This window comes from Mustela lutreola, chromosome 10 (genome assembly GCF_030435805.1).
Source record: "Mustela lutreola isolate mMusLut2 chromosome 10, mMusLut2.pri, whole genome shotgun sequence".
NCBI classification, from domain to species: Eukaryota; Metazoa; Chordata; class Mammalia; order Carnivora; family Mustelidae; genus Mustela; species Mustela lutreola.
The window spans coordinates 92,919,368-92,946,402 of NC_081299.1; the positions used below are offsets into that span (position 1 = coordinate 92,919,368).

General features: G+C 43.1%; 1 protein-coding gene across 1 annotated transcript; it reads left to right on the forward strand.

The window, feature by feature from the left end:
• FNDC7 (fibronectin type III domain containing 7) lies at positions 1-27,035 on the forward strand. Its single transcript, XM_059137556.1, has 12 exons — positions 1-63; positions 573-591; positions 5,991-6,245; positions 6,980-7,240; positions 9,479-9,736; positions 11,753-12,007; positions 13,990-14,247; positions 15,401-15,655; positions 16,820-17,074; positions 19,161-19,421; positions 23,171-23,200; positions 27,004-27,035. The coding sequence occupies exons 1-12, from the start codon at positions 1-3 to the stop codon at positions 27,033-27,035; spliced, it is 2,202 nt and encodes a 733-aa protein (XP_058993539.1).

A 27,035-nucleotide genomic window follows, 5' to 3' on the forward strand; every position in this document is an offset into this window, starting at 1 on the left:
ATGGCTGGTGGACCCAAGAAATGTTGGTCTTTGATTGGATTCAGTCTTATCTGTCTTAAAATGGTGAGTTCACATTTCGACCTACCTGCAATTATTTACGGGGAAAAAAAAAAAAGACATTTATTACCTTTTTCTTTTTCTTGAGAGACTGCAAGTGGGAGATAGAAAACAAAATACCTTTGGACCATAGGAAGATTTTACATGTTTGCATGTTTGAAATTTAATGCGGTTTACTAAAGAAAGAAAGCAAGATTATCCTTATATTTTAAGAACAAAGATTTCTGTAAAATCTGTCAGCAGCTACTGACTCAGTTCAATAGGCAGATCCAGGGAGAAAAATGAAATAGTAATGTGATCTGCCTCCAGCCTCTAAATTCTATTTAGGATTCCTTTGTGGTAGATTTGAGTTCAGGAAATTATTTGTGCAAATAAATACTCTATGGATTCAAATATTGCTCACATTATGTATTAAAATGTTGTGATAAATTTATTACTGCTCTGATCTATGTTTTATGTTTCCCCAAATGGTATTTTTCCTCATGGTTCTAATTTTTATAAACTTTCCTTTTCAGGTTGCTTCAGCAAAAACAGGTAAGATTTTTTGAAATGCATTTCTCTCCCCGTATTTTATGTTAATTTCCATTGTTAATTCTTGAACTACCCTGAAATAGAAAAGCTATACCAGCAAAAATATTCAACATCTTCTGAGCATCCACACTGTGAGTCTAGCTGGTAAGACAAATACATGAATCAAACCTACAAGTTCTCATAAGATATTCCTACTGAGTACTGAGATGGATGGAAGGTCATATAGTCATGGATTTTCTCAAATACGTGTAGCCACCAGTAAAATACTATGATGATTATCAATCTAGTCAAAGAAATAGTTTTAAGCATAAATAGTATAGAATCTAATTTATATAATTTTTTCTATTTGTCTTCTGATAAATTAGAGGAGAAAATTAGAAATTTTTTGAGGAAAAGTTCAAGACTCTTTACTGTAAAAAGAAAGGATTTTACACTTCTAATAGTGCATCCTTCAAACACAGAAAATGATAACTCAGAGCTAGAAAAAAAAGGCTTTCTTTTAAAAAGATTGTATCTTTTTTCCTGAATAAAAGACTGGAGGCAAAGAAAGTATCTCTAGAAAACTTGCCTAGCTCCTCCATTCTAGAAATCTAAGTCCCCTGAAAAGAAATGTATATTCAATGAGATTTTGATTATCTGGAGGTCCCATGTAATATTGATTATATAATCAAAAATGTCTCATGGCAATTCAACTAAAATGAGAACAATTATTATTTTGTCTGTATCATAGGAAAGGAAATACGAATAAAGCAGCTTAAAATTTGGGTGTTTTTTTTTTTTTTAAGAGAAAAACTTTTTAGGGACACCTGGTGGCTCAGTGGATTAAGCCTCTGCCTTTAGCTCAGTCATAATCTTGGGGTCCTGGGATCAAGCCCTACATTGGGCTCTTTGCTCAGCGGAGAGCCTGCTTCCCCCTCTCTCTCTGCCTGCCTCTCTCTGCCTACTTGTGATCCCTCTCTCTGTGTCAAATAAATACATAAAATCTTAAAAAATAAAATCCCATTTACTTTGGGCATTTGGGTGGCTTAGGGGGTTAAGCCTCTGCCTTCAGCTCAGGTCATGATTTCAGGGTCCTGGGATTGAGGCCCACATTAGGCTCTCTGCTTGGGAGGGAGCCTGCTTTCCCCTCTCTCTCTGCCAGCTTCTCTGCCTAAAAAAAATTTTTTTAATTTTAAAGTAATCTCTACACCTAATGTGAACCTTGAACTCACAACCCCAAGGTCAGATGCCCCCCAAAATCAGGCACATTAAAATAAATAAATAAATAAAATATTAGAATATTAAAATTTGGCATAGTTATGTATGACTGACCCCTAACATCTATGCATGTGTAGTAAGTTCTCAAAATCATCTCATGCTTTATTTTTATTTACTTACCTCATACTAGAGAAGCCTTTAGGAAGGCCTTGAAGTAATGAAAAGGACTGGTTGGCCGGATACAAAGTAACTTTTTAAGGAAGTGGCCTTTAGGGGGACAAAATCTAGTTCTCTGCCTCTTAGAATGTCCCAGGACACAAGGGACACACTGAGCTCTCAGAGCTCACACTCTCCACACCATTTGAGAGAAAGAATGGGGAAGGCTGAGATGATGCTGTTAATTGATTCAACCTGGCTTTCCAATAAATGGAATGTATTTTATTGACATTGTAAAGGAGGTTTCCTTCTGGATACGTGCATTATGGTTCTCTTTGGGCTCTGGAGTAGGCTCTGTATCTTTGTCTGGCCGAAAGGGCTACCAAGCTAATTTAGACCTCCTTGAGTTGGTAGAATGTACAGATGCTGAGAAGCAAAGGGTTTCACTCTTCACTGATCAGAGTGATTGCTTGCAAATCTGGAGAATAAAGTTACCTCTTTCATCAAAGCAGTAAGTGGGCCAAACACAGAACTCAGAAAGACGGAAGAATTGCTTCTAACTTCCAGAGCCTTACCCATCCCGCTCGGGCTTCTCATCTCTTTAATGGAAACATAGTACAGAGGTCTTGACCTCTCACTGCTGCTACTGCTCAGATCCTGCCTAGAACCACAGGCAATCTGTCTCTCCTGTGCTTACCCCAGACACTCCCCAGATTTTCACCTTCCCTGGCACTTGTCCTATACCATGTGGTCTGCTCTTCCAAACCCAAAACTTACTTGTCTTGGTACACACACACACACACATGTACTAACCCTCCCCACCTTTTGAAGTGCCCTTGCACACACTTTTACTTAATCATTACAATAATCCTAAAATGTAAATATTTCACTTTTTTTAATATTTTGCATTTCAAAGTAAATCCTAAGATGTAGATAGTATTAATATTCTGCATGGTCAAGGGAGAAAACAGAGGCTAGAGGTTAAATGACTTGTACATGCTCCCATGCAAAAGTAAATGGCAGAGGGGCGCCTGGGTGGCTCAGTCCTTAAGCGTCTGCCTTTGGCTCAGGTTGTGATCCTAGGGTCCTGGGATCAAGCCCCGCATGGGGCTCCCTGCTCTATGGGAAGGTTGCTTCTCCCTCTCCCTCTGCCCCTGTTTGTGTTACCTCTTTCACTGTGTCTCTCTGTCAAATTAAAAAAGAGAGAGAGAGAGAAGTAAATGATAGAGCCAGGGCTCCAAGCCAGAGTTCCTGGATCCAAATTCTGGGCCGCTTCCACCTGTGTTTCATCCTGCTGACACTGGCTTCCTGCGTTATGGCTCTTGAGCAAAGGTGCCTCTCCCAGCTCACTTCAAACGGGCAAGTTTTGTGGCATCTTCAGGCCCCTTGGTGGGCCCGTGAGGAGATAATCTGTGTCGTGCTATCCTTTCAGAGGCCTCTCAAACCCTCTGTGAATCCACTGTCAGGCCTTGTCTTTCTATGGCTTGTTTGGTTGTCATTTTTCCAGGAAGTTAGTCCATTCCAGCGTGAAGCACTAACTAACACAGAAGATAAGATAAACCACGGGGACAAAGGAAAAAGGAGTTGAGAGATCTCACCAAGTTAGTTAGAGGAAAAAAGGCCGATAACACAGGACAAGTAAGTGGGAGCAGAAAAGGGATGAATGTGTGGGAGAGATAGAAGTGGGGGCCCTTGCTGGGACTTTTTAAAAATTTTAATATATTTTTAAATATTTATTTGTTTACTTTGAAGAGAGAGAGCGCACGCGCGACGGGGAGGGGAAAAGGGAGAGATCATTTTAAGCAGACTCAGCACGGAACTGGACACACGGTTGGATCCCCTGACCCTGAGATCATGACCTGAGCTAAAACCAAGAATCCGATGCTTAACTGACTGTGCCACCCAGGCAGCCCTTGCTGGGGCTTTCTATCCTGTAGTGGGGGAGAGGGAACATGGATGCTTTCTGCAGAGTCACCTTCTGTTGGCAAATGCCTAGATTGCGCAGGTCTGCTACTTTTCCCCAGCATATATAACTTTCATAGTTCTCTTTTGATGGCAAAGGAGTCCTGGGTGATGTTCAAGAAATGTCTGGCCAGTGCACAGTGGAGACTTTGTTCGATCTTGCAGCCTGGTTATTTCTGAGTTGCTGCCAAAGCCAACTCTCTGGGCTATTGGTGCAAAAAGAGAAGGTTGTCTGTGTCATGCCCATAGGGATTCGGCTGGTAGGGTCTGCTGGGGGGAGGGAGTTGATACTGGTAAATCACACATGTGGTCTGTATTTACTTTTTCTCCTCTTTGCCCTATAGTTTAGTTTGGAATTTGGTATGTAGGGGTTTTACCCAGCAGATGCAGCATCATTAAAGAGAAAAGGCTAAGTGCCAGTTCCAAACTTAAAACCAGCGATTTTTTATACGACCTTTCTTTCCACTTGGACCTCCTATACACGGGGCATGTTCTGTGTCTGTGGACTTTTGCAATTTAGTACATCTTGTCACCATGCCTGTATCTCCTACCCCTTCCCCAAAGTATAGGAATGGCTTCTATACACTCCTAACATAAACATTCGTATCCCTCAGACAGACCATGGCCTGGCCCTGATGAGGGGGGACCACGGTATCTCATTCTTAAGCCAGAACAGATGTTTTGATGGAGAAGGAGAGAATAAAGTTTATTTTTATTTTATATGGAAGAATCTAAAAATGATTCTATTTTGATATCATGGAAGTATAATCGAGCTATCCAAAAGCAACTCAACTCTTCCTCTTCTATTTAGTTTAAAAACCCTGTGGGAAATGTGCAAGTACATGAGATGGAGACAGAGCCCCAGCAGAGGTGGGACCCTCACCAAGGCAGTGGAGCATAGGTGAGGGGAAGGGAGGGAAGACCAGTGGTGGCAGAGCAGGCCCAGGAATTCACAGAGTGCCAAACCAGAAATAGAAGCCTCTAGAATAAAGCCCCTGGGTGACTCTCTCCTTTCTCTTGGAGTTCTTTCCCACAATCATGCCCCACTCTTTTTTTTTTTTTTTTTTTTTTTAATAGTCTCTGTGCCCAATACGGGACTCAAACTCACAACCCCAAGATCAAGGGTCATGTGCTCCACCGACTGAGCCAGCCAGGAGCCCCACTCTTTTAGCCCGACTCTGATTTAACTCTTCTAGAAGTTCAAAAAGTACAAAATATCCTAGAGGCAACTGGGAAAAATTTGTTTGAAATCCTGTTCCTGAATGACAGGTTTGAGATTTCTGTCTCTCTTCTGGAGAATAGCTCTGCCTTTCTTTTTCTCTGTTTTGTCTTGATCCTGAAGGGCAGGGGTGTCTGGCTGACTCAGTTGGTAGAGCATGGGCCTCTTGATCTCAGGGTTGTGAGTTCGAGCCCCACATTGGGTGTAGAGATTATTTAAAAATAAAATCTAAAGATAAATAAAAATTTAAAAACCTATCTTTTTTAAAAAATGATTTATTTATTTACTCATTTAGAGGGAGAGATAGAGAGAGTGCAAGCAGAGGGAGGTGCAGAGGGAAAGAGAGAGAGAATCTCAAGCAAACTCCTGGCTGAGCACGGAGCCTGATGTGGGGCTCAATCCCAGGACCCTGAGATCATGACCTGAGCCAGAACCAAGAGTTGGTCACTTAACTGACTGTGCCACCTAAGCGCCCCTAAAATAAAATCTTTTAAAAAAAAAAAAAAAAGAAAATGAGGGCAAAGTTTATGTCTAAAGGATGACATGAAAATGACTTCATCTGAGAAGTAAAATGATGAAAGAAGTCATCTTCATAGGTATCCTAGCTAATGTACAACTTCAAAATCTCTTCCAACAGGAGCCTGGGTGGCTCATTTGGTTAGGCGTCTGACTCTTGATTTCCACTCAGGTCACAATCTCAGGGTTGTGAGATGGAGCCCTGTGTAGGACTCAGCTGAGTGTGGAGTCTGCTTGAGATTCTCTCATTCCCTCTACTTCCCACCCTCCCCCACTCATGCAGGCTCTCTCTCCCCCTTTCTCTAAAATAAATAAATACATAAATACATAAAATCTTCAAAATCTTTTACAGCTCCTGAAATACCCACTATCGATCAGGCCTATTCAAAAATCAGCAACAGTATCACTGTGGAATGGGCCACAGTGCCGGGGGCCACCAGTTACCTCCTCACAGCTGAAGATGGAGACACTGTCATTGAAACCATGGTGGCCAATTCCCCAGGCACTGTGACAGGCCTGAAGGCTGCAACCTTGTACCAAATCACCATCAGATCCATCAGTGCCACTGGGAGAAGCCAACCATCACCTCCGAAGCAGGCAAAGACAGGTAGCTGGATGCTTCTTCTCTGTTGAGCTCTCATGACCTAATCACTTATATGGAAGCTTCAAATACATGGTATAATTTAGTGTCACGTGAGTGCCTACGATTTGGGGCCTACAGGTAAAAGCCACCAGATGGTGTTTTTGGCAATTCAGATATCTGTGAGGGAGGTGGTATTTAAATTCCAGATGCTTTGGAAAAGAAAACCCAATTTCTGGGCATCTTTAAGAACATCCCTGCTTTTAAATCTCTGAAAAAGGGATTTCTGTTTTTAATCTTGGTTATCTGTAAAGACTGTGCTAAATAAAGAACACATAAAAGGGATTTTGCTACATTTTGTCTTACTTAAAATAAAAACACTTAGAGTTTGTCATCAGCGTGACTTAAACTGAGTTGATAAAGTTGTACCTAGGCATATTTCTAAAAGGTTGTGTGCACATTATATTTCAAACCATCATTTCCTCCATTGAGTTATTCTGTAATTACAAGGATGTTTTCTATAATTTCTTACAAAACTCCAGTTGAAACTAATGCCTAATACTAGAGTTTCTCTGTTCCCCATTCCTCTGCCAAGTCATTTATGATTAATACACATGTAGATAGCCATTATTGAATGGAACTGTGCTGTAAATCCTTCAAAGCAAATAATTATTTCATAATATGGAAGACCAACTTCAAATTACTTATTCCTAAATTTGAATTATCCTCCACTGCAAATGCATGTGTTTTTGTCTTTGTAGTGCTGGCTGCACCCATTCTAGAAGTAAGCTCTCCAAGTCCAGACTCTATCCTTGTGCAGTGGGAAGCTGTATATATGGCAATTGCATTCTCTGTGTCCATCATGCGAGCGAATGGTTTGGGGAGAATATGGAAAGAGAATACCACAAACACCTCCTTGACATTCAGCAGTTTAGAAGCTGGGACTCTCTATACCATAAAGGCCTACGCATGGAATGCTAATGGTACCCCTGGGGATGACTCCACCTGCAATCAGAGAACAAGTAAGGACTTCTAGCTCAGCCCCCAGCAATCCCCCTCTTGGTGAATGAGAGGGGCTCTGCATTGTAGCCATCAGTAGTGGTGTTAAATGATAAGTACAGAGCAGCTGGCAGCAGATATTTAAGTTTATTATGAGTTTATTTATAGTGCCTTGACTGTTCCTCCTTGGTAGTTTAAATGCTGACTGCGTGTATAAAGACATGCCGCTCAGAATACACAGAGTGTGACTTCTCCCTCCCTGAGAGCTAGCTTACTTTCAAGCGTGCACAGTTGGTCTCCCACAGCAAGAGATGGCCTGTGGATAGGTTTACCAGTCTCCCATACCCTTCCTAGGTTCAGACAGACAGCATACACAAAAAGAATTGGGACAAACAGGAATTCATTTATTCAGTACACACTTGGTGAGTGTGTTGTAACTTTGAGTGGGCATTGTTCTAGAGACCCAGCACCAAACTAAACAAAGTTCCTGTTGTTACGGTACTTAATGCTGGGCTGCGAATCAGAGTTTCAGATATATTCCTCAAAACCTCACCCTTCACAGTCAATGGCAGTCTCCCTGGAAGTGTACGTCTGTGCCCAGACTTCCTCTTTTTATTATTTTATTTTTTTAGGAAGCCCTTCATGATTTCTCCTGTCATCCTTGTGCGGGGATCATGCTAAGCCATAACATGCCAGTTCTGGTGTGTGTGATGCTGAAATGAGCACGAAAGTAACCGTCTTTGTAAGAACACCAGTTATATTGGACGGGGCCCATCCTCCTGACCTCATCTTCACTGATTGCATCTGCTATGACCCCGTTTTCAAATAAGATGACAGTTGGAGGCCCTAGGGGTTAGGACGTCAACATAGGAGTTTTGAGGGGACTCAGGTCAGCCCCTGACAGCTCCCCAGTACTCTACTCGTTTTTCCTGCCTCTCTCATGCCCTACAAGGGAAGGGCTGGTTGTCCTAAAATACTGTAGGCAACCCTTACTATGTTCAGGCCTAGAATTATCTCAGAGCAGATCTGTGACTTCAGCTAAGCTAACTATGAAACAGGGCAAGGGTCCTGTGAAGATGGCCTATAGGCGGAACATGGCAGGTGCCTGCCTTGCAGAACAAGAATTGAGTCTGTTTCCTCCAACGGGGCCTTCCCTGGGTCCAGAAGGTGCTGCATATGCTATGCAAGGAGGTCTATGATGCCTGCCAGGTGGTCCTCATTATAGCACGGATTCTGGACAACTGAGACCAATTTCTCTCCTCCCAGCCAAAGACGATACTCCTCAAGTTTTTTCAAGAGGCTAACCCTGAAAAAAGAGAAGGCATATTTCTGAGAATGTAAAGGGAAGTATTTTGGGAGACACTAAAATGACTGCCTTAATGTATGACCATCACACTTGATACGTTCCTTCCTTCCCTTTGATTTAGAATGGAACGAAAGCCTTGTCTTCTAGAAACAGTTTATAATCTAAAAGCTCTTACAGAAAAAGTCTTAGCAGGTGTCAAAAGTAAAAAAGGGAGGGGTTGGCTCAGTCGGTAGAGCATATGACTTTTGATCTTGAGATTATAAATTCAAACCGCAAATTGGGTGTAGAGACTAATCTATAATCAGTTAACTGGCCAACTCTTGATTTCTGCTCAGGTCGTGATCTCAGGGTCATGGGAGAGAACTTGCATCAGGCTCCATTCTCAGCGGGGATCTCCCTTTGCCCCTCCCTGCACTTGTGCTCTTTCTCTCTCTCTCTCTGAAAGAACTAAATAAATCTTTAAAAAATAAATAAATAATGACAAGTAAAGAAGGGATGTTGTTGAAGCCCAATTCGTTCACCCACATCAACCAATAATAGAATATTGGACCTACGACTTAATAATAACATGCCTACATGGCCTTTTTGGCCTTCACATTTATAATTTCATTTAATTATCCAGTCACTTGTTGTGCCGAATGAATGAATCATTCATTCAAAATATGCTTCTTTACCACCTATTTGTGCTAGGGTCTGATCTTATTAGATCCATTTTACAGATGATAAAAAAATTAAATAATAGACTAAATACCATGGCTAAGGTCACATAACTAGTCATGAGTTTGCACAGTCAATGCAGATGTGTTACTCTAAATCCTAATGTCATGCTCTAAACATTAGCAGTTCTCCTACTGTCATGGTGCCTCATCCTCTGAGCTCTGCAATGCTGTTAGGCCAAATCTTATTTGGGTTCTTGGGGCTACTGCACAATCGTAATTATTTCTCAAAAATCTAGGTCCTCGGGCTCCTGCCAACATTCAAGTCTCTTTTGATAGTGGGGCTCTGAGAGCCTCTGTTTCATGGACCCCGACGGAAGGAGCTTTCAACTACACCGTGATGGCTTTGAGTGACTCTTCGGAGCTGATCTGTCATACAAGTCTCAGTGCTTGTACCATCTCCTCACTCCAGTGTGGCACTGAGTACCTCATTTCAGTTTTAGCGAGTAATGATGCTGGTTCTAGCAAATCAACTTCTGCGGAGGCCCTTAAAACTGGTACGTAAACAACAGTGAGATCACTGTGGGGCTGGCGACCCAGAGCGACTGCCAGAAGGGAAACAAAGAATCACCTGATGATGTTCCAGAACACTCTGGAAGCAGTGAACATGAAAGCCTGGTCTAAATGAAAGCATTGAATTGGACATTCTAATGAGTTTTAATAATGTGATAGGGACACCAGATAGCAGGCATTGGAAACAGCACTTCTTTGAAAATTGGTAGGAGTCCTGGCTCCTATTCTAGTCTATCACTAATTAATTTCCTTTATCCTTCGTAAACTCATACAAATTCTAAGATCCAGTTGAAGTGATCCACAGCTCTAACTGTGTGGTATGGATAACAGCCTCTTCCTACCCTATGCTTCACAGACCTAGACCTTGTGGGACCTATTTGGGGGGGGAGGGGCAGGGAGCTATTTTTTTAAGATAAAGATGGGTGGTCTATAATTCTTAGTTTGTGTTTCCCATTTTCATCTTACCAGAGAATAAAGATTTACCTATGTGGAGGTTTACTCCTCAATTTAGAAACATCTGTATGTTTTGGTGATGGGAACTAGCATTTAGTGAAGACCTACTATATACCAGGCACTATCAATAAATTATATTATTTAATTTTCATGACATCTCGATGAGGTGGGCTCTATTAGCTCCTTTTTCAGGCAGAACAATTTTAGGTCTGAAAAATGAACTATTTTTCCAAAGGCATACCAGTAATAAGTGCTAGAGCTAGGATTCAAGCCCAGGATTATGGAATGTTAGTCCTCTAAGCCAAAGAAAATGTAGATAATCACAGTAATGTTCACTTTACCCAACAGTCAGAGCTGTATCACTCTGAGTGTAAAAGGCTTCTGAACAGAGAGGAAAAGAGCCATCCCCAAGCTGATGCACTGAATTTCACAGGGAAAAAGTACAGCCAGGTCCTCAGATCCAGTTTCTTATGGTTCTGTTAAATTATAGTCATGGATAGCATACCTGGTGACTTGACTTCTCTTTTGACAGCTCTAATTTACTCTGGACGGCACATTAGAAATTGTTATGGATGGGTCTGGAGAGCTGAGGGTGAAGGAAGAGATAAGAATATGCTTTCTTTTATTTTTTTTATTCTTTTAAAGGTTTTTATTTATTTGACAGAGAGAGACACACAGTGAGAGAGAGAGAACACAAGCAGGGGGGAGTGGGAGAGAAAGAAGCAGGCTTCCCGCTGAGCAGAGACCCTGATGCGGTGCTCGATTCCAGGACCCTGAGAAGACAACTGGCCTAACAACTTAACAACTGAGCCATCCCAGGCACCCCTAAGAATACATTTTCAAAAGCACAGCAGATCAAGTCAGTCATTTCATGAGGGAAAGAACCATGTAGTGTTCCCCAATCTTGGATGCACAATAAGAGAACCTGGGGAATTTGAAAAAAAAAAAAAAAAAAATCCACCCAAGACCAGTGAAATTGGAGCTGCTGGGAATGGAGTCTGGGTATGACTAGTTTGTAAATCTCCTAAGTTAATTCTAATGCATGGCTGGGGTAAAGCACCATGGAAGGAATCCTGCACATTGATGGTGGGGAGACACCACCGCGCCTTGGGTTAAAAACAGTCAGTCAGGATCGTGGGAACGGCCCACACTGATCAATAGAAGAACTATATTTAGAAAGTGCTATGTGTTTCCTGGGTTTCCGAATTGTGAAGTATATTTTAGGAAGATTGCCACTAGAGATGGCCAAGATTTTAAAAGCATAGAACTCGAAAGAATAAGCTTCATTTGAATTCCTTCCTTCACACTGTGCTGATCCTGGCATTGCCTTCACACGCAAATGGGGAAAGTATTAACCAAGAGGATCCGTGTCTGCTTCTGACATGGTCTAGCATGTACTGTGTGAGATAAGTTTTATAACACGTGAGAACATCTCGTTGCTGTGCTCATGCTATTTGATTTATTCCTTGTATTCCAGACAGTTGCAAAGATGCAAAGAAAATTTCCTGCAGGACTCTCATAGCTGTTCATTATGTACCATTTCCTAGTTGCTTGTGCCCCCGGAAGAGTGACCATTCGAGAAGATCCTCCAGGCCATCTGTCTGTGGCTTGGTCCAATGTAGATCTGGGCGATTACTACGTGGTCTTTGTGAAGAGCGATGATGGCTTGGAAGTTCACTGCAACACCTCCCTCACCCAGTGCAATTTCTTATCTGAATGTGGCTTCACTTACTTTATCAGTGTTTTTGCCTATAACAAGGCAGGGCAGAGTCCTCTGGGCGATGTGTTCAATTACACCACAGGTAAGTTACCCTTGATGCTTGTAAAGGGAGTGCTGAGGTCACTAAAGTCAGCTGCTGCATAGATCAACTGTTGCACTAATTGACCTACATAGACCACCCGGGAGGCATTCGAGGGCCAAGAATAGAAAGAGAATCTCTCCTCTCACATTCTTTCCAGATCAGGAAATTTTGGCTTCCTGGACTCAAGCTTGACTGGAATGAAAGACTTAGGAGTGAAAAGAGAACAAAGAAAATAGTCATTCCCACTTGCTTTGAAAAATTAAAACCTCCACCAAGATCTACTCAGTGTTCAGCACTCTGCACAGGGTGCTGAAGGGGAAGCAGCCCTCCCGTCTCAAGAGTTCATTCTTTCCCCAAGACCCAAAACCAGGGACGCAATTGCAAAGGCATGGTGTGGAAGGCTCTGCAGCACGGCTCCTATGTTTAAGGTCTAACTTGACCACTGACTCACTTGCAAAATGAAGATAATGACATATACCTTGTTAGCTTCTTAGTATCCTCCACTGCAAAATGGGACACGCAGTGAGAGCATGAATATGAAAAGGTCTTCATATATGCTGAAGCACAATGCACAGTATTTTCGTTAGCATCCTTATTACTGTTATTCTCCTCTACTAGGCTTGGATCTCCTTGCTTTATTTATCTCTTGATCCTTAATGCTTATCATAGTATGATTAGCCTAAAGAGAGGTTTGATTTTTGAAGAATGAATGGAGTGAGTGACTTGAAATCAATTAACCATGCTGACAAATAAGAACACTATAATATCATTATGTAAATAACACTATTAGCAGGGTTACAATAAATTTTACCAAGATGAAGGAATCAAATAATTGGTACTTTTGGAATATGGAGTAGTAAAGGGCTACCAATCAAGTCCCAAGAGCATAGGAGGGTCTTCCAAAAGGAGTGACCTTAACCTGGATATTGAAGGGTGGATGGAATGTAGGTGTGGCAAGGTCATCCCGGAGAAAATCCAAGCTAAGTTAGACATCTGTCAGAATCTGTCCATGACATAATGTAGGGTCTCTTCTAAGATCTGCTAATACAATGGTGCTCCCCCCTCCTTCAGCCCTCGGTTTCATCTGGTTAGTGTCAGAAGACTGATAGGATCAGTCTTTAGACTAGCTATGATTTTTCTCATGCAGAAGAGGGAAACAGCACTCCAAGTATAGAGTTAGCAGTCTTTGAGGCATAGGGAAATGAGAGCATATGTGGGGTGGGGAATTGAGAAGACTGGTGTGAGGGCGCCTGGGTGGCTCAGGCCATGATCCCGGGGTCCTAGGATTGAGACTAACATCTTGCTCCCCACTCAGCGGAGAATCTGCTTCTCCCTCTCCTTCTACCCCTCCTCCCTGCTCATGCTGTCTCTCTCTCTCTCTTAAATAAATAAAACCTTTTTTTTTAAATTTTAAGGTCTTTAATTTCAATTATAATCTATAAATGGAGATTAGTTTGGATTGTATGACAGAGGAGACAATAAAACTCAAATAAATAAAATCATTTTTTAAAAAAAGAAAGAAAAGGGAGAAGACTGGTGCGGCAGGTGTTGGGGAGGCATAGTTCATGTGGACTGGATGCAGCTTGCAATGACCTTGGACATCACATGCATAGGGGAATTATCCTCTCTGTAGTGGGTGTTAGAGCTGGACAGACCTGTAGGAGATTCTCTCTCTCTCTCTCTCTCTCTCTTTTTTTTTTTTTTTTTTTGAGAGAGGGAGGGGAGGGACAGAGGAGAGAGAGGGAGAGAGAGAATCTTAAGCAGGCTCCACACGCAGCCAGGACCCTAGTGCCAGCTAGGTCATGACCTGAGCTGAAATCAAAAGTCAGAAGTGTAACTGACTGAGCCTCCAGGCGCCCCATGGAGATTTTTGCAGCAGTTTAGGAGAGCGGTGCCAAAGCCTCTGGGCATAGGGAGGTCAGGTCCCTTTGACATTATCGCTCCTTTACTGACCTCCATGCTCTCTCTGCTCCTGCTTTCAGCCCCCTGTTGTCCTACTGACATCAACCCTGTGTTGGTGTCCAGTGACAGAGTAGAGATCGTCTGGTCTCCTGTCCGTGGTGCCGAACTTTACGAAACCAAAGCTGTAGACGGGTTCACTGTGGTTGAGTGCAATGACACTGCTCCTGCTTGCACCCTCTCAGCTCTAGAGTGTGACACCAAGTACAACGTCACAGTGTACTCCTTCAGTGAAGCCCGGGGCAGCAATATGTCCTGTACTTCCCGATTGATAACCACAGGTATGGTGCAGCTATGACTTCCTTCACTGACCTTGGAACAGTTCACCCCAGCTATGCCCCTCAGGATGGGCATTCAGTAAGAACCGTAAAACAACTCTGTGAGGACCAGTAGAGGTCCTGTCTGAATATAGAAAGGCTGAAGAGAAGGTAGAACAGTGGAAGTGGGAAGAAAAAGAACACAAAAAAGGAGGTCATGGGAAGAGTGAAAGGTTTCCCCAGTGATGACTTCAGCCATTCGGTTCCTCTGACTTTTGGGGGGCTTACCTGTATTCACACCATGAAGGTTAAGCCCACAAATATTTGTCTTTCTTTCTCTCACTCTCTCTTTTGAGAGAGAGAGTGAGAGAAAGAGAGAGAGTTGCAGTGAGGAGGAGCAGAAGGAAAGGGAGAGAGAGAGTCTTAAGTAGGCTCCACACCTAGCTCGGACTTGAGGTGGGGCTGAATCTCAGAATCCTGAGATCATGACCTGAGCCGAAATCAAGAGTTGGATGCCGGGCACCTGGGTGGCTCAGTAAGTTAAGGATCTGCCTTCAGCTCAGGTTGTGATCTCAGGGTCCTGGGATCAGGAACCCCACTTGTCCAGGGGTCTGCTTCTCCCTCTCCCTCTCCCTTTCTCCTTCGCCCCCCACCCCGCTTGTGCTCTCTCTCAAATAAATAAATAAATAAATACTTCTAAAAAAATAGCTGGTTGCTTAACCGACTGAGCCCCCAGGTGCCCCAAGACCCCAAATGTTTGTCTTAATAGTTTTTGCTTACAGAGTTCAAAATGCCTCTTGGGCACTTGGGTGGCTCAGTCAGTTAAACATCTATCTTCCACTTAGGTCATGATCCTAGGTTCCTGGGACCAGGATTAAGTCCACTGGGCTCCCTGCTTCTTCCTCTGCCCCACCCCACAACTCGTGTGCTCGCACACGCTCTCTCTCTCAAAAATAAATAAAGAAAATATTTTTAAGAAATATTTTCCAGTGAACCCAACACTATAGGAACCTAAGACTATGCTTCCCTACAAAGCCTCTATAAATCTGGCCTACGTGTTTGGTCTGGTTGAAAGTACTGATGATCTCACTTGGGGGAAAGATCAGTTTTAGACCAAATGGCACACCTGCTTATTTTTGACTCACACTGTTTCAGTGAATAATCTAAACTCTCTTAGCTCCTTGCAGTCCTGAGATAAAAAATGTTTCAAAGGATGCATTCTCCACAATTAACGTGCACTGGCGATCCACTAACAATGATGCCACGTACACAGTGACCGCCCAGGGAGAGACGGGGTTGTTCTGGTGCAGCAGCACGGGACAGTCCTGCGCCATGGCGGGCTTACCCTGTGGCTCGGTGTTCTCCATCACTGCGGTAGCCGAAACCCAGGCCGGGCGGAGCCTGCCCAGCTACAGTGTGCCCCTTGAAACAGGTAGGCAGCAACCACCAGCCTGAACGCTGACTTTGGTGTGATCCTTAGATATGGTTCTGAGTTGTGAACATTCTCATCTGATCTACCCTGCATGTGATAGAAACACATTAAACTCATAAACAGCCTGAGTCTTAGAAAATAAACCTTGCAATCCTGGGACACGGTTTCTGTAAAAATAGCATCGGAAGACTCTAATATAGTCCCACGCTAACATCCAAGGAGGAATAGATGGGCTTTGCAAAACATGGATTTGAATTTCTATTCCTCTGTGACATCATCTTCCAAAACAACGAGCAAGTGGCCAAATAGGCTGGTTTATTTTTTATTTCTTTGGCTCAGCCCTTTCAAGTCTTTCTGTATATAATACTTTTCTGAGTTTCAGTTTTCTAATTGGTAAGAGGGGGATCATGAATTCCTTTGGAGGGGCAGCGGGGTGTGAATGTTAATGCTGCAAGCACTTAGCACGGGGCCTGATACATAGTCAGGACTTGATAAGAGAATGCTGTTCCTGTTTCATAGCGCAGGGCGTGAGGCAAATTCAGCAAATTACTTAAAGTCTTTGGACACTATTTTCTCTCATGTACAATGGATAGCACTCTAGACTGTAAAAGCTGAAATGTAAAAAGCAGCAGAACAGAGATGATGTCCAATACTCAAGAAGATTCTAGATATCTTAGATCCTGAATCATGGGCCCCTAAGAATTGAGAATTGCTGTGCTCTTCTTCGGTGGCTAAAAATATTACAAGTTTTTATATCAATTATGCACTATGAAATGCATGAAAAAAGCAAAATACATTTAATTGTAGAGGCTATGAAATGTTATATTGAGAGAAGAGATGAATGAAGTCATTGCTTTGAAATTTGCAACTGACATTGCTAAGGTTGTGCAACAACAAAGGATTTTTCCTTGTTCTGGAAAAAATTGGAACTCACGTCACCTGCAGCTAGTTAGTGCTCCATGTTCTTGAGGAAAGCACCTTCTAGGTACACTTGATGTTAAAAAGCATATCAGAGGAATGATATTTTGCTTAACAAAAGGAGATTTTGATTAACAATGCAAGGTTTTGAGAAATTTAGGATATTGAATGAAATACAGACAAAATACCATTCTTGGTCATTTTCCACAATAAATACCCAATTCTTTCTCCTTTTCCCCACCTAAGTGCCATGCTGTCCAGCTGGTCTGACAGTAACTCAGGTCACACAGTCAGTCATCAACGTGAGCTGGACTATTGGGACCGGGGCCCAAACCTATGTGACAGTTCTAGAGTCACACACCGGACAGTCGAAGTGTCTCACCCATCAAACCCAGTGCCTCCTAGGATGCATCTCCTGTGGCGTCAATTACACGGTGGCGTTACAAGCGATTAGTGCCACGGGGCTGATGGCGGACTGCACCTACCAAAGTTATTCCTCCAGTGAGTGACTTCTAAACTCCAGCTCTGTGGTGATTGTGAATCCAGTCACATGCCCCTCCTTCTCATCTAAAAAGATGCTGCCCCTCCATCTAGCTAGCATTATCTGTTCAGATTACTTTCTAAAATGTTTACAGTTTTCCTCTTGACTTAGAGCCTCAGTGCTTCAGAGGCTCCTGTTGGTGGCTGGTGAATTCATGCCCTTGGTAACACGGTGCAGGTATCCTTTTCCCGAAGGGAGGACAGACAGCACAGAGTAACTCAGTCTGGCAGAGTTTTCAGAAAGCATCAAGGACACACACTCTGGCTTGAATTCTTTCTTCCCATTATATTATGCTATTACCTCTCTCTTCTAAACCATGCCAACCCCCTCTCTGGTTTCTTATTTCAACAGGCTGAAAGAACACTATCTACTGACAGTTTTGGATCTTGTGCTTTGGTCTTCAAAGACCAAACCATTAGGGAATAGCAGAGGAAGGTAGAAGTGGTACCGGGTTGGCAAATAAAATTCTCTTGTAGGATTCTAGTCCACTGCAGTGGCTGCTTGGAGCCCTGTTTGGGGAAAGGTGAGGGAGAGGGAGAGGGAATGGGAAGGAAACGGAAGGAAGGGGAAGGAAAGGAAAAAGAAAAGAAAAGAGGAGGGGCGCCTGGGTGGCTCAGTGGTTTGGGCTGCTGCCTTTGGCTCTGGTCATGATCTCAGGGTCCTGGGATCGAGCCCCGCATCGGGCTCTCTGCTCCGCGGGAAGCCTGCTTCCCTCAATCTCTCTCTCTCTCTCTGCCTGCCTCTCTGCCTACTTGTGATCTCTGTCTGTCAAATAAATAAATAAAATCTTAAAAAAAAAAAAAAAAGAAAAGAGGAAAGGAAACGAAAAAGGAAAGGAAACAAAACTCCTGAAAACACCTTTTTAGTGAGAAGGAGTACAGTGATCAGTTAGTTGTATCTGCCCCCAGGGTATGGGATGGGAGAGCTGAAATATAAATTTGCCACCCCAAGGACAATAGAAAGATTCAACCAGGAGCCTAAAGACACGGCTTCTTATAAGCTGTGTTGCCTTATCTTCCCTGATTCTGTTTCCTTGGCGGTAAGGGAAACAGAAATAACTATAACGTGGAAGCATTTATAACATGCTATATACCTGTAAGCTGTTTCACACTTTCTTTGGATCCATTGTTGTCCATTAGCTTTTGCTGCCTAACTTCTAACCCTGATATCCAGTTCCGGAAATATGGCCCACTGCTTACATTTCATGTGTAAAAAACTTCTTCTTTTTTTTTTTTTTAAAGGAAAGACTAAATCTAACAAATCTGATTATCTGTAACTGAATTTTTTAATCATTATACAACATTTTTATCTTAGTTACAGAGTTACCCTGACTGAGTACTGCCTGACACAGAATGTGTGGCCTGCTCAAGGCATTTAGAAAAGAAAAAAAGAAGGACCTTGTAAACTAGCACGGATGCAGTGTGGATGGGCAAAGCCTGGTCACTGCTGTGTAAGTGACCGCCTCCCAGGCGTTGTGCTGCTCAGTCAGCAAAGCAGGTCTTTTCAATTAAAGCAGAATGTAGTTAACTTAAATTCAATCCCATTAAAATCATATAGAACCAGGGCATTATGAAAGCTCTTGACAAAGATCCTGTACATTTGACTCACAGAGTTTGAGATACAATTTGTATCTGCCCAGTGGGGAGTTTGGACTCACCATTGTTCTCTATTAAAAATTCATGGCCCTGGGGCGCCTGGGTGGCTCAGTGGGTTAATCCTCTGCCTTCGGCTTGGGTCATGATCCCAGGGTCCTGGGATCGAGCCCCACGTCGGGCTCTCTGCGCTGCAGGGCGCCTGCTTCCTCCTCTCTCTCTGCCTGCCTCTCTGCCTACTTGTGATCTCTGTCAGATAAATAAAGAAAAAAAAAATCATGGCCCATGTCACCAGTACACATGGATTTCTAATCATGGAAAGAACCTGAGTACCCCTTCAAAGAATGCTCTAATCATGTATTATTTAGGTTACTTATATTGTTTCCCCAGAGTAATAAGGGGCACGTTTATCTGATGGTGGAGTAATTTGTGTCGGTTTGTTTTTATCCTTCAGGTGCCTGCTGTCCTTTGGGAGTGAAATTATACAGGCTGGGCCCAAATGGCATTCGGATCCACTGGCAAGCCCCCAGGGGCTCTGCAAATTACAGCACTGACCTCTACGGTTCCAAAGGCATTTTCACATGCGCCCCAAGCGCTGGCCTCAGTTTTTGTGATGTCACCAAGATACCCTGTGGGGATGTATATACCGTGATGGTCTCCCCAATTGCTGAGACAGGACTGAAGCTTACTTTCTGCCCCAAAAAGATATATTCAGGTAGAGCAAGTTACAACCCTTTGTTTAAAAGTAATGCTGAACTCAATCTGTGAATTAAGACTCAGAGCAATCCCACTTATTTGCTATGTAGGAAAGTCAAAAAGCTGTGAAATGTTTACTTCCTGCCGGTTAATTCTGGCTACGGGGACCTCAAGCTTCTTTGGAATTGTGGTGCTTTCTTATCATATGATTTGGAGACACTCCTCTCTTCGCTGTGCCTTTCTTTTTCAGAAAAAGGACCAGATGCTTGCTGTTTAAATAGTAAAGCAGATTTTAAATGCTCTTCTGCTTTGAGACTTGGGAATAGAGTTTTAACATAGTCTCAGAGATAATGGAAGATACCTTGAAATGTTGGAAATTAAGAGACTTGAATCTTTGCACAAGATCAGACTTATGACTGAGGAGAAGTTGAAGGATCAGGAGAAAATAAATTTGTAAATCATAAGCTAGGTTTGGAAATACGAGTGGGCATGCAGTCTGTGATCACAAAACAAGACTGTCAGCAGCTCTGTCTCACCAGACCTAGCAGAGAAACACTAGCAATTTTCTTGCCCTGTATTCCAGCACCTTCTGCTACTTTGCCAAGGGCACAGTCATATATTTTTCACATATTTCTAAAAAAATTTTTTTAAGAAAAGAGAGGATAAGGCCCTAGAATTTTATAGGTGATCACAGGATGAGGAATAAATACCCTCAGAAACCTTTACTGATAACCAGAATCTAGAATTCCCAGTTAGGTATAGGTGACAAGAAGACTCAAATGGCTCCTGGACAGAACCAGGCCAGTTCCTCTCATCGGTGTTCTCGCTGCCCTTGTCTGTCATGCTCTGATTCCTTGTTTTTTCATTATCTTGTCCACAGGACAATCTGGCCCAGAGTACTGCCCTATGGGAAGGGACAGGAATAGGTTCTTGGGGTGAGGATCAGCTCTTCAGGGAAAAAAAGACTTCCACTCAGTAACAGTGCTTCATCATATCTGCATCACGTTTTACAGTTTATCAAGTGTTTTCACATTCAGTATCTCATTGAATGCTCAAAATAACTCTGTTAGGTTCAACAGATTATATTATCTTCGATTTATAAGTGAAAAAAGCAGAGCTTCCAGACTCCCACATCTCTACCTATAGCCCTTCTCTTCTTCTAACCCTAAAATTCATATTCATATACCTCTACCTGGAGGTGCCCCAGGCATTTCAACTCCTCAGGGCCAAAGGGAACTCCTGATCTTCTCCTGCAATTTCTAATCTTCCTCCAGGCATCCTTGTTTCGGGTATGGGAGTCAGTTTCCTTTTCCCTCACCCTCCCTATCTCAGTGGTCTCCAAGTCCTGGACTGTTCATTTCATGATGGTTTGTTTGTTGTTGTTTTTGTTGTTGTTGTTGTTGTTTAACTTTTCAAGTAATCTCTGTACCAAAATGGGATTTGAACTCACAACCCCAAACTCAGAGAGAGGTTGCACTCTCTTCCAGCTAAGCCAGCCAAGTACCCCTCATGATGGTTTTTATTTTTTAAAATGATTTTTAAAATTTATTTGAGAGTAAGAGAGCACACTTGCAGGGGGAGGGGCAGAGGGAGAAGTAGACTCCCTGTTGGGCAGGGAGCCTGATGTGGGGCTCAATCCTGGGACCCCAAGGTCATGACCTGAGCCAAAGTCAGCCACTAGACCCACTGAGCCACTCAGGCACCCCTCATGATGGTTTGTTTTTGTGTGCGTGTGTGTGTGTGTGTGTGTGTGTTTTTAAAGATTTTATTTATTTATTTGTCAGACAGAGATCACAAGTAGGCAGAGAGGTAGGTAAAGAGAGGAGGGGAAGCAGGCTCCCTGCTGAGCAGAGTGCCTGATTCGGGGCTTGATCCCAGGATCCCAGGACCCTGGGATCATGACCTGAGCTGAAAGCAGAGGCTTTAACCCACTGAGCCACCCAGGTGCCACCCCACCCCCCCATGATGGTTTTAAAATCCAACTTCTCTTCTCTCTCTTACACCTACTGCTGTATGATAGGCCCTCACCACTTTTCCCCTTCAATACGGCACCAGACTTGTCTTCCTGAGCTGATGCCAGCCTCTATACAATTACCAGAGTTGTCATTCCAGGACACTGATCCAACTGTGTTTCTTTAATGCTTTGAAGTCCTCAAAGTGTTCCATTGCCCAGTAAGATAAAAGTCAGTACTTTGAGCATGACTTTCAAGGCTCCTCCTGGTTTGTCCATAGTTGGTCTCCCTACACCTACATTGTGCAATAGTATTTAATGCAAGCCATATATGAAAAGATTTAAATTCTCTAGGAGCTACATTAAAAAATTAAAAATAGGGACGCCTGGGTGGCTCAGTGGGTTAAGCCTCTGCCTTCAGCTCAGGTCATGATCTCAGGGTCCTGGGATCGAGTCCCGCATCGGGCTCTCTGCTCAGCAGGGAGCCTGCTTCCCTCTCTCTCTCTGCCTGCCTCTCCATCTACTTGTGATTTCTCTCTGTCAAATAAATAAATAAAATCTTAAAAAAAAAAAATTAAAAATAAGAGTGCCTGGGTTGCTCAGCTGGTTAAGTGTCTGCCTTTGGCTCAGGTCATGATCATTTACACACACCTACCCTCACCACACACTTACTCCATGCCATATCATGCTTCTGAGCTGATACAGTACTCTTCTCATCTGGAATTTCACCTCCACCAAGGGAACTCCACCAGCCACTGTGAAGTCTTCTCCAATTTCTAGAGGCTGATTTAGTTTTCTTGCTCCCTCTTTTATGACCCCTATATCACCTGAAACTCTACCACACCGTATGACTGTGAGTTGAAAATGTGTTATATTCCCTAACAAATGGTCATCTCTGGACTCTCAACACGTAGCACATAACTATCACCCAATATATTTTAAATTTTAAAAATTACTGAGTTAGTGAGTTTCTGTGCTTGTCTATGATCCTACAGCCAGTATGTTAGCCACCAGAAGTCCTCGTTGGCTAGAGCTCTGATACCCTCTGATGAGATGCCATCTAAAGGCTGCAGTCATTCTACTTTAGTAAGGATTGGGCGCCTAGACTCAAGTTAGGGAATGCACTTTTGCTCCATCTCTGTGGTAAAACCAGGAGTCTGAGGGAAACTTTTTGGTTTTGTTTTTTGGGTTTCATTTTTTCAATATCAGTGATATTGATCAGTGCCTTCCTTTGATAATTAGGACAATAATGTAAATGATACTAATGACTAATATTTATTGAGTGTATGTGCCCAGCACTATCTTAAGGGCTTTGCATATACTAACTCAATTGGTCCCTGTAACAGCCTTATGAGGTTGGTGTTCTAATTCTTATCACTTTACAGATAAACTAAAACACAGAAAAGTGAAGTGACTTGCCCAAGGTCCTACTGCTAGTAGCTATCTCCTCCTATCACTCAAGCTGGTTCTTATTCATTCTTTGGTTGACTAGCCCATTATTCTTTCTTTTTTTTTTTTTTTTAATTTTATTTATTTATTTGACAGACAGAGATCACAAGTAGGCAGAGAGGCAGGCAGAAAGAGAGGGGGAAGCAGGCTCCCTGCTGAGCAGAGAGCCAGATGTGGGGCCGGATCTCAAGACCCTGAGATCATGACCTGAGCCAAAGGCAGAGGCTTTAACCCACTGAGCCACCCAGGTGCCCCTAGCCCATTATTCTTTAAGTTATATCTTCACTATCTTTTTTTTTTTAATGTCTTCACTATCTTGAATATATTAGTTAATATATTTTAAATGCTTTTGTTGTTATTCATTACAGTAACCTGCTCCGGAAGTACACTTGGAATGGGTAAGTCATTTTTCTCATGGATAAAACAAAATTTTTTTTGTTGCTCTTTTGGGTGTCATAATGAAGTAGGGATCAAAGCTGACTCTTTCTGTGATGTGAGAGGTTCTTGGCTTCCCCTCCCACAACCTTTTCTGCCTTGTTAGAATGCCTCCCCTCAGATTCTACCAGTTGAGACAAATTCCTTTGCATTCAGAAATCTTTTCATCCTCCTAGGGTCCCACAGGAAAATGGAAATAGGGTTCAGTAGAGGTAGCAGCTTCATCCTTCACTTCTGAGACTGGTTCCCAGCCCTGCTGGACAGTGAGTCACCTAGAGAACTTAAAAGTAATTGATGCCTGGGCTTTATCCCCACAAAAGCTGATTTAATTAGTCTGGGATAAGTCTGGGCATTGGTATTTTTCAAAGCTCCTTAGGTGATTCTAAAGCAGAGCCAAGCCCAAGAACTACAGCTTTCAAGCAGACCTTCTCAAACTTTATGTTGCATACAAATCCCCTGGGGCCTAGTTAAACCAGGTTCTGATTTGGTGTGTGTGGGAGGATCTGAGACTTTGCACTTTAATAAGGTCCAGGTGATGCCAGTGACATCAACACTGCATGTCTGACCATGCCTGTAGCAGCCAGGTGTTAGAGGGAATCTGCTAACAGCCCACAAAAACCCAATACATTTGCTTCCAGTTTGCAAGGGTGGATATGCCCAATGGAGGAAACTCGGGGTGCTAAAGGGAAGTTGGACAAAGGATAACCCTTACCACCTGCTTGGCTGTGCTCAGGACTGATCTTAGCTAGGAGACTACTAGCTGCACATGGAGGCTGCTCTTGGAATGGCTGCAGGGATGACCACAGAGCTGTGAGTGCTGACCCGTGAATAGCACGGGCCGCTTCACAAGGACTCGTTGCCATGCCTTCTAGGCACCTGCTTGGTTCGGGGCTTTGGGAAAACCCCCAGGAAATACTATCGACTCCAAACTACAGACAGGATGGACACACACACACAGCCACTTGCCCAGTCAGACATAGCTGACCTCAGAGGGTAGGAGTGAAAATGAAGCCTTCCTATCCGTAAACTCCCCAGAAGAGCCTCCCAGTTTGGACTGGCTCCCCATCCAACATTTCCTTCCACTGGCAGGAACTGGGTGTGGAGTTTCTTTCCACTGCCTGTTCTATTTCCCCTCCTGATCCGTTGCTTCTCAGAGGACAGCAGGACACATGCTTTCCATTTCTTGTCCACCACAGGTCTGAAATAAGCAGAAGCCCCATTCATTTTTAAAAGGTTTTTGTTTCCAGCAACTATTGGGAAGCCAGCCTAGCTGATTAAAAACAAACTAAGGAAACTTCTGAATTATAAAACATTACTTTAAAAAACTCCCAGAGGACTCATGACTGCCAGCCCTGGTCTTCAGTGAAAAATGTACACAGGCCTGGGTCTGCATTTTTGGAAACTATGTCCAGTATTAGAACAGTATTCAACCAGGTTTCCCCTGAGCCCCACAGGGGTAAGAGAAGTGACTTGGGGGTCCCTGGCAGGAGGTGAGTGGTGTGTTATGGAGGCCATCCCTAAGATTTTGTTAAAGACAGAGTTGAAAGTCTTTAAAAAAAAAAAATGCTTGAAACCATCACTCATAGACTTTGCTACTCATCAGCATCACCAGGAAGCTTGCTCAAAATGTATAGTCTCAGGGAACATCTGGCTGGCTCAGTCAGTAGAGCATGTGACTCTTGACCTCAGGGGTTGTGAGTTCAAGCCCTACCTTGGGTATAGAGATTAGTTTTAAAAAAATCTTCTGAAAGAACGTTTTATAAATGAACAATCCTAGGCCCCACTCTGATTTATTAAATCCTCGTGTGATTCATATGCATTTTCAAATTTGAGAAACACTGCTTAGGTATTAATTCTCAAACTTTGATGTATATCAGAATCTCCTGGAAAGCTAATAAGGAATGTAGAGGGGTGCCTGGCTCGGTTGTTAGAACATGTGACTCTCGATCTTGGGGTCCTAAGTTTGAGCCCCATGCTGGGTGTAGAAATTACTTTTTAAAATGTAGATGCCCAGGCCTGTAGAGGTGGGATAGGGTCTGGGTCTCTGTATTTCTTTTAGGTTCCCAGTGATATTGATAATCCGGGGTTTGAACAGTTTGATCATTACTCTTCCCTTCCTCTGTCCCTCTGGGCTGCCCCTAACCCTCACTTCTCCATTCTTTATCAAGGTTGACCCTCTCTTTAAGTACATCCTGCAAGATTCTCAGAAATAAGAGTAAGCCAGATCATTTGAGAGTTTCCACATCATATGGAATTCATTATATCTAGGGAAGAATTCAAAACTGTTGTCTCCAGCTTCAGCATTTCTCCTCCGTATACATGGGATTGATCCAATTAGGTCTCTGGGTGACATGGGGCCCCCAGATACAGCAAGGAAAGTCTTGGGAATCTCATTGGTCTAAAACTTTTTTTTTTTTCCTTGAAAGATTTTATTTATTTATTTGACAGAGAGAGAGCCAGAGAGGGAACACAAGCAGGCGGAGAGGCAGAGAGAGAAGCAAACTCTCTACTGAGCAGGAAGCCCCATGTGGGCTCAGGTCATGATCCCAGGGTCCTGGGATCATGACCTGAGCCGAAGGCAGATGCTTAATGACTGAGCCACCCAGGCACCTCTGGTCTAAGACTTTTGATCTTCCTTGTCTCCTGGACTATCCTAAAGCTTTTCAACAGCATGAATGGATTAAGAGAGATCTGGGTTCAAATCTCTCTGCTATCACTTATGCTTACATGAGGTGCTTCAACCCTCCCTCAGCCTAGGTTTCCTGAAAATTGGAATAATCAACTCATCAATGTTATGAGGATTAAATGAGAGGTAAACTGTGGGACACAATGACAGGCCCATAGAAAGCACTTAATAAATGGTAGTTATTATTAATTCGGATCCGTTTAAACTCATCTCATGCTCTACTATGTGCCAGTTATTAACCTTTTAGTTTGGTACTTCTAACTAACATACTTGCATTGTAACTTCAGTCCTCATAATACCCTAACTCAGTGGATCTCAAAGCCTGGTCCCAGGGCCAACAGCATGAACGACATCTGGGAACCTCTTAGAAATGCAGTTTGTGGGGCTCCACCATAGACCTGATGAGTGGTGGGTCAGAAATTCTAGGCCTAGGGTCCGGCAACCTTTGTTTTAACAAGCCCTCTGAGTGATGCTGAGGCACGTTAAAGTTTGAGAACCACAGCCTTAAATCAAAGATGCTACTATGATCCTGGAAATTTGATTCAGGTTGGAAGAGAAGGGGAAAACCATCTATCTGAGGCAAGGGTGCTCTAACAGGGGGTAGCCTGACATCACTCCATAGAGACCTTCTTTGTCCTCAACATCCAGCCTCACCTGTACTTTCAGGGGAATTTTCCTCCCCAAAACTCCCTCAGCAGTTAAATGGGTTTATAATGTTGTCCCGACACAGCCCCCTGGTTCAGTAAAACATGGGAGCTGGCTGAGAACATAGCAACTTGGCCTGTGGTAGAGAAGATAGTTCTTTGTCCTGAGTGGGCAGTCTGAGCTCTGAGAGTCTGTGGGTGGGGTCATTTCCTAAAGCAACCTGGTGAGTCGGAACCTACTTCTCAGTTTCTTCTAGCCATTTGAACAGTTCAGATTGTCTTAATTTCCTGTTTCCTTGCCACGAAGTGCTACAAAAATAGCAATTCAAATCAAAACACTAAGCTAACTTTCAGAGATATTTGGGGGCTTTTTAGTTTAAGAAAATGTCTGTGTATTTAATGTATCTGTGGCTTCTTCCCTTCCTTGCCCTTTCAGTGATTTACAGAGGGAAAAGAAATGCAGAATGA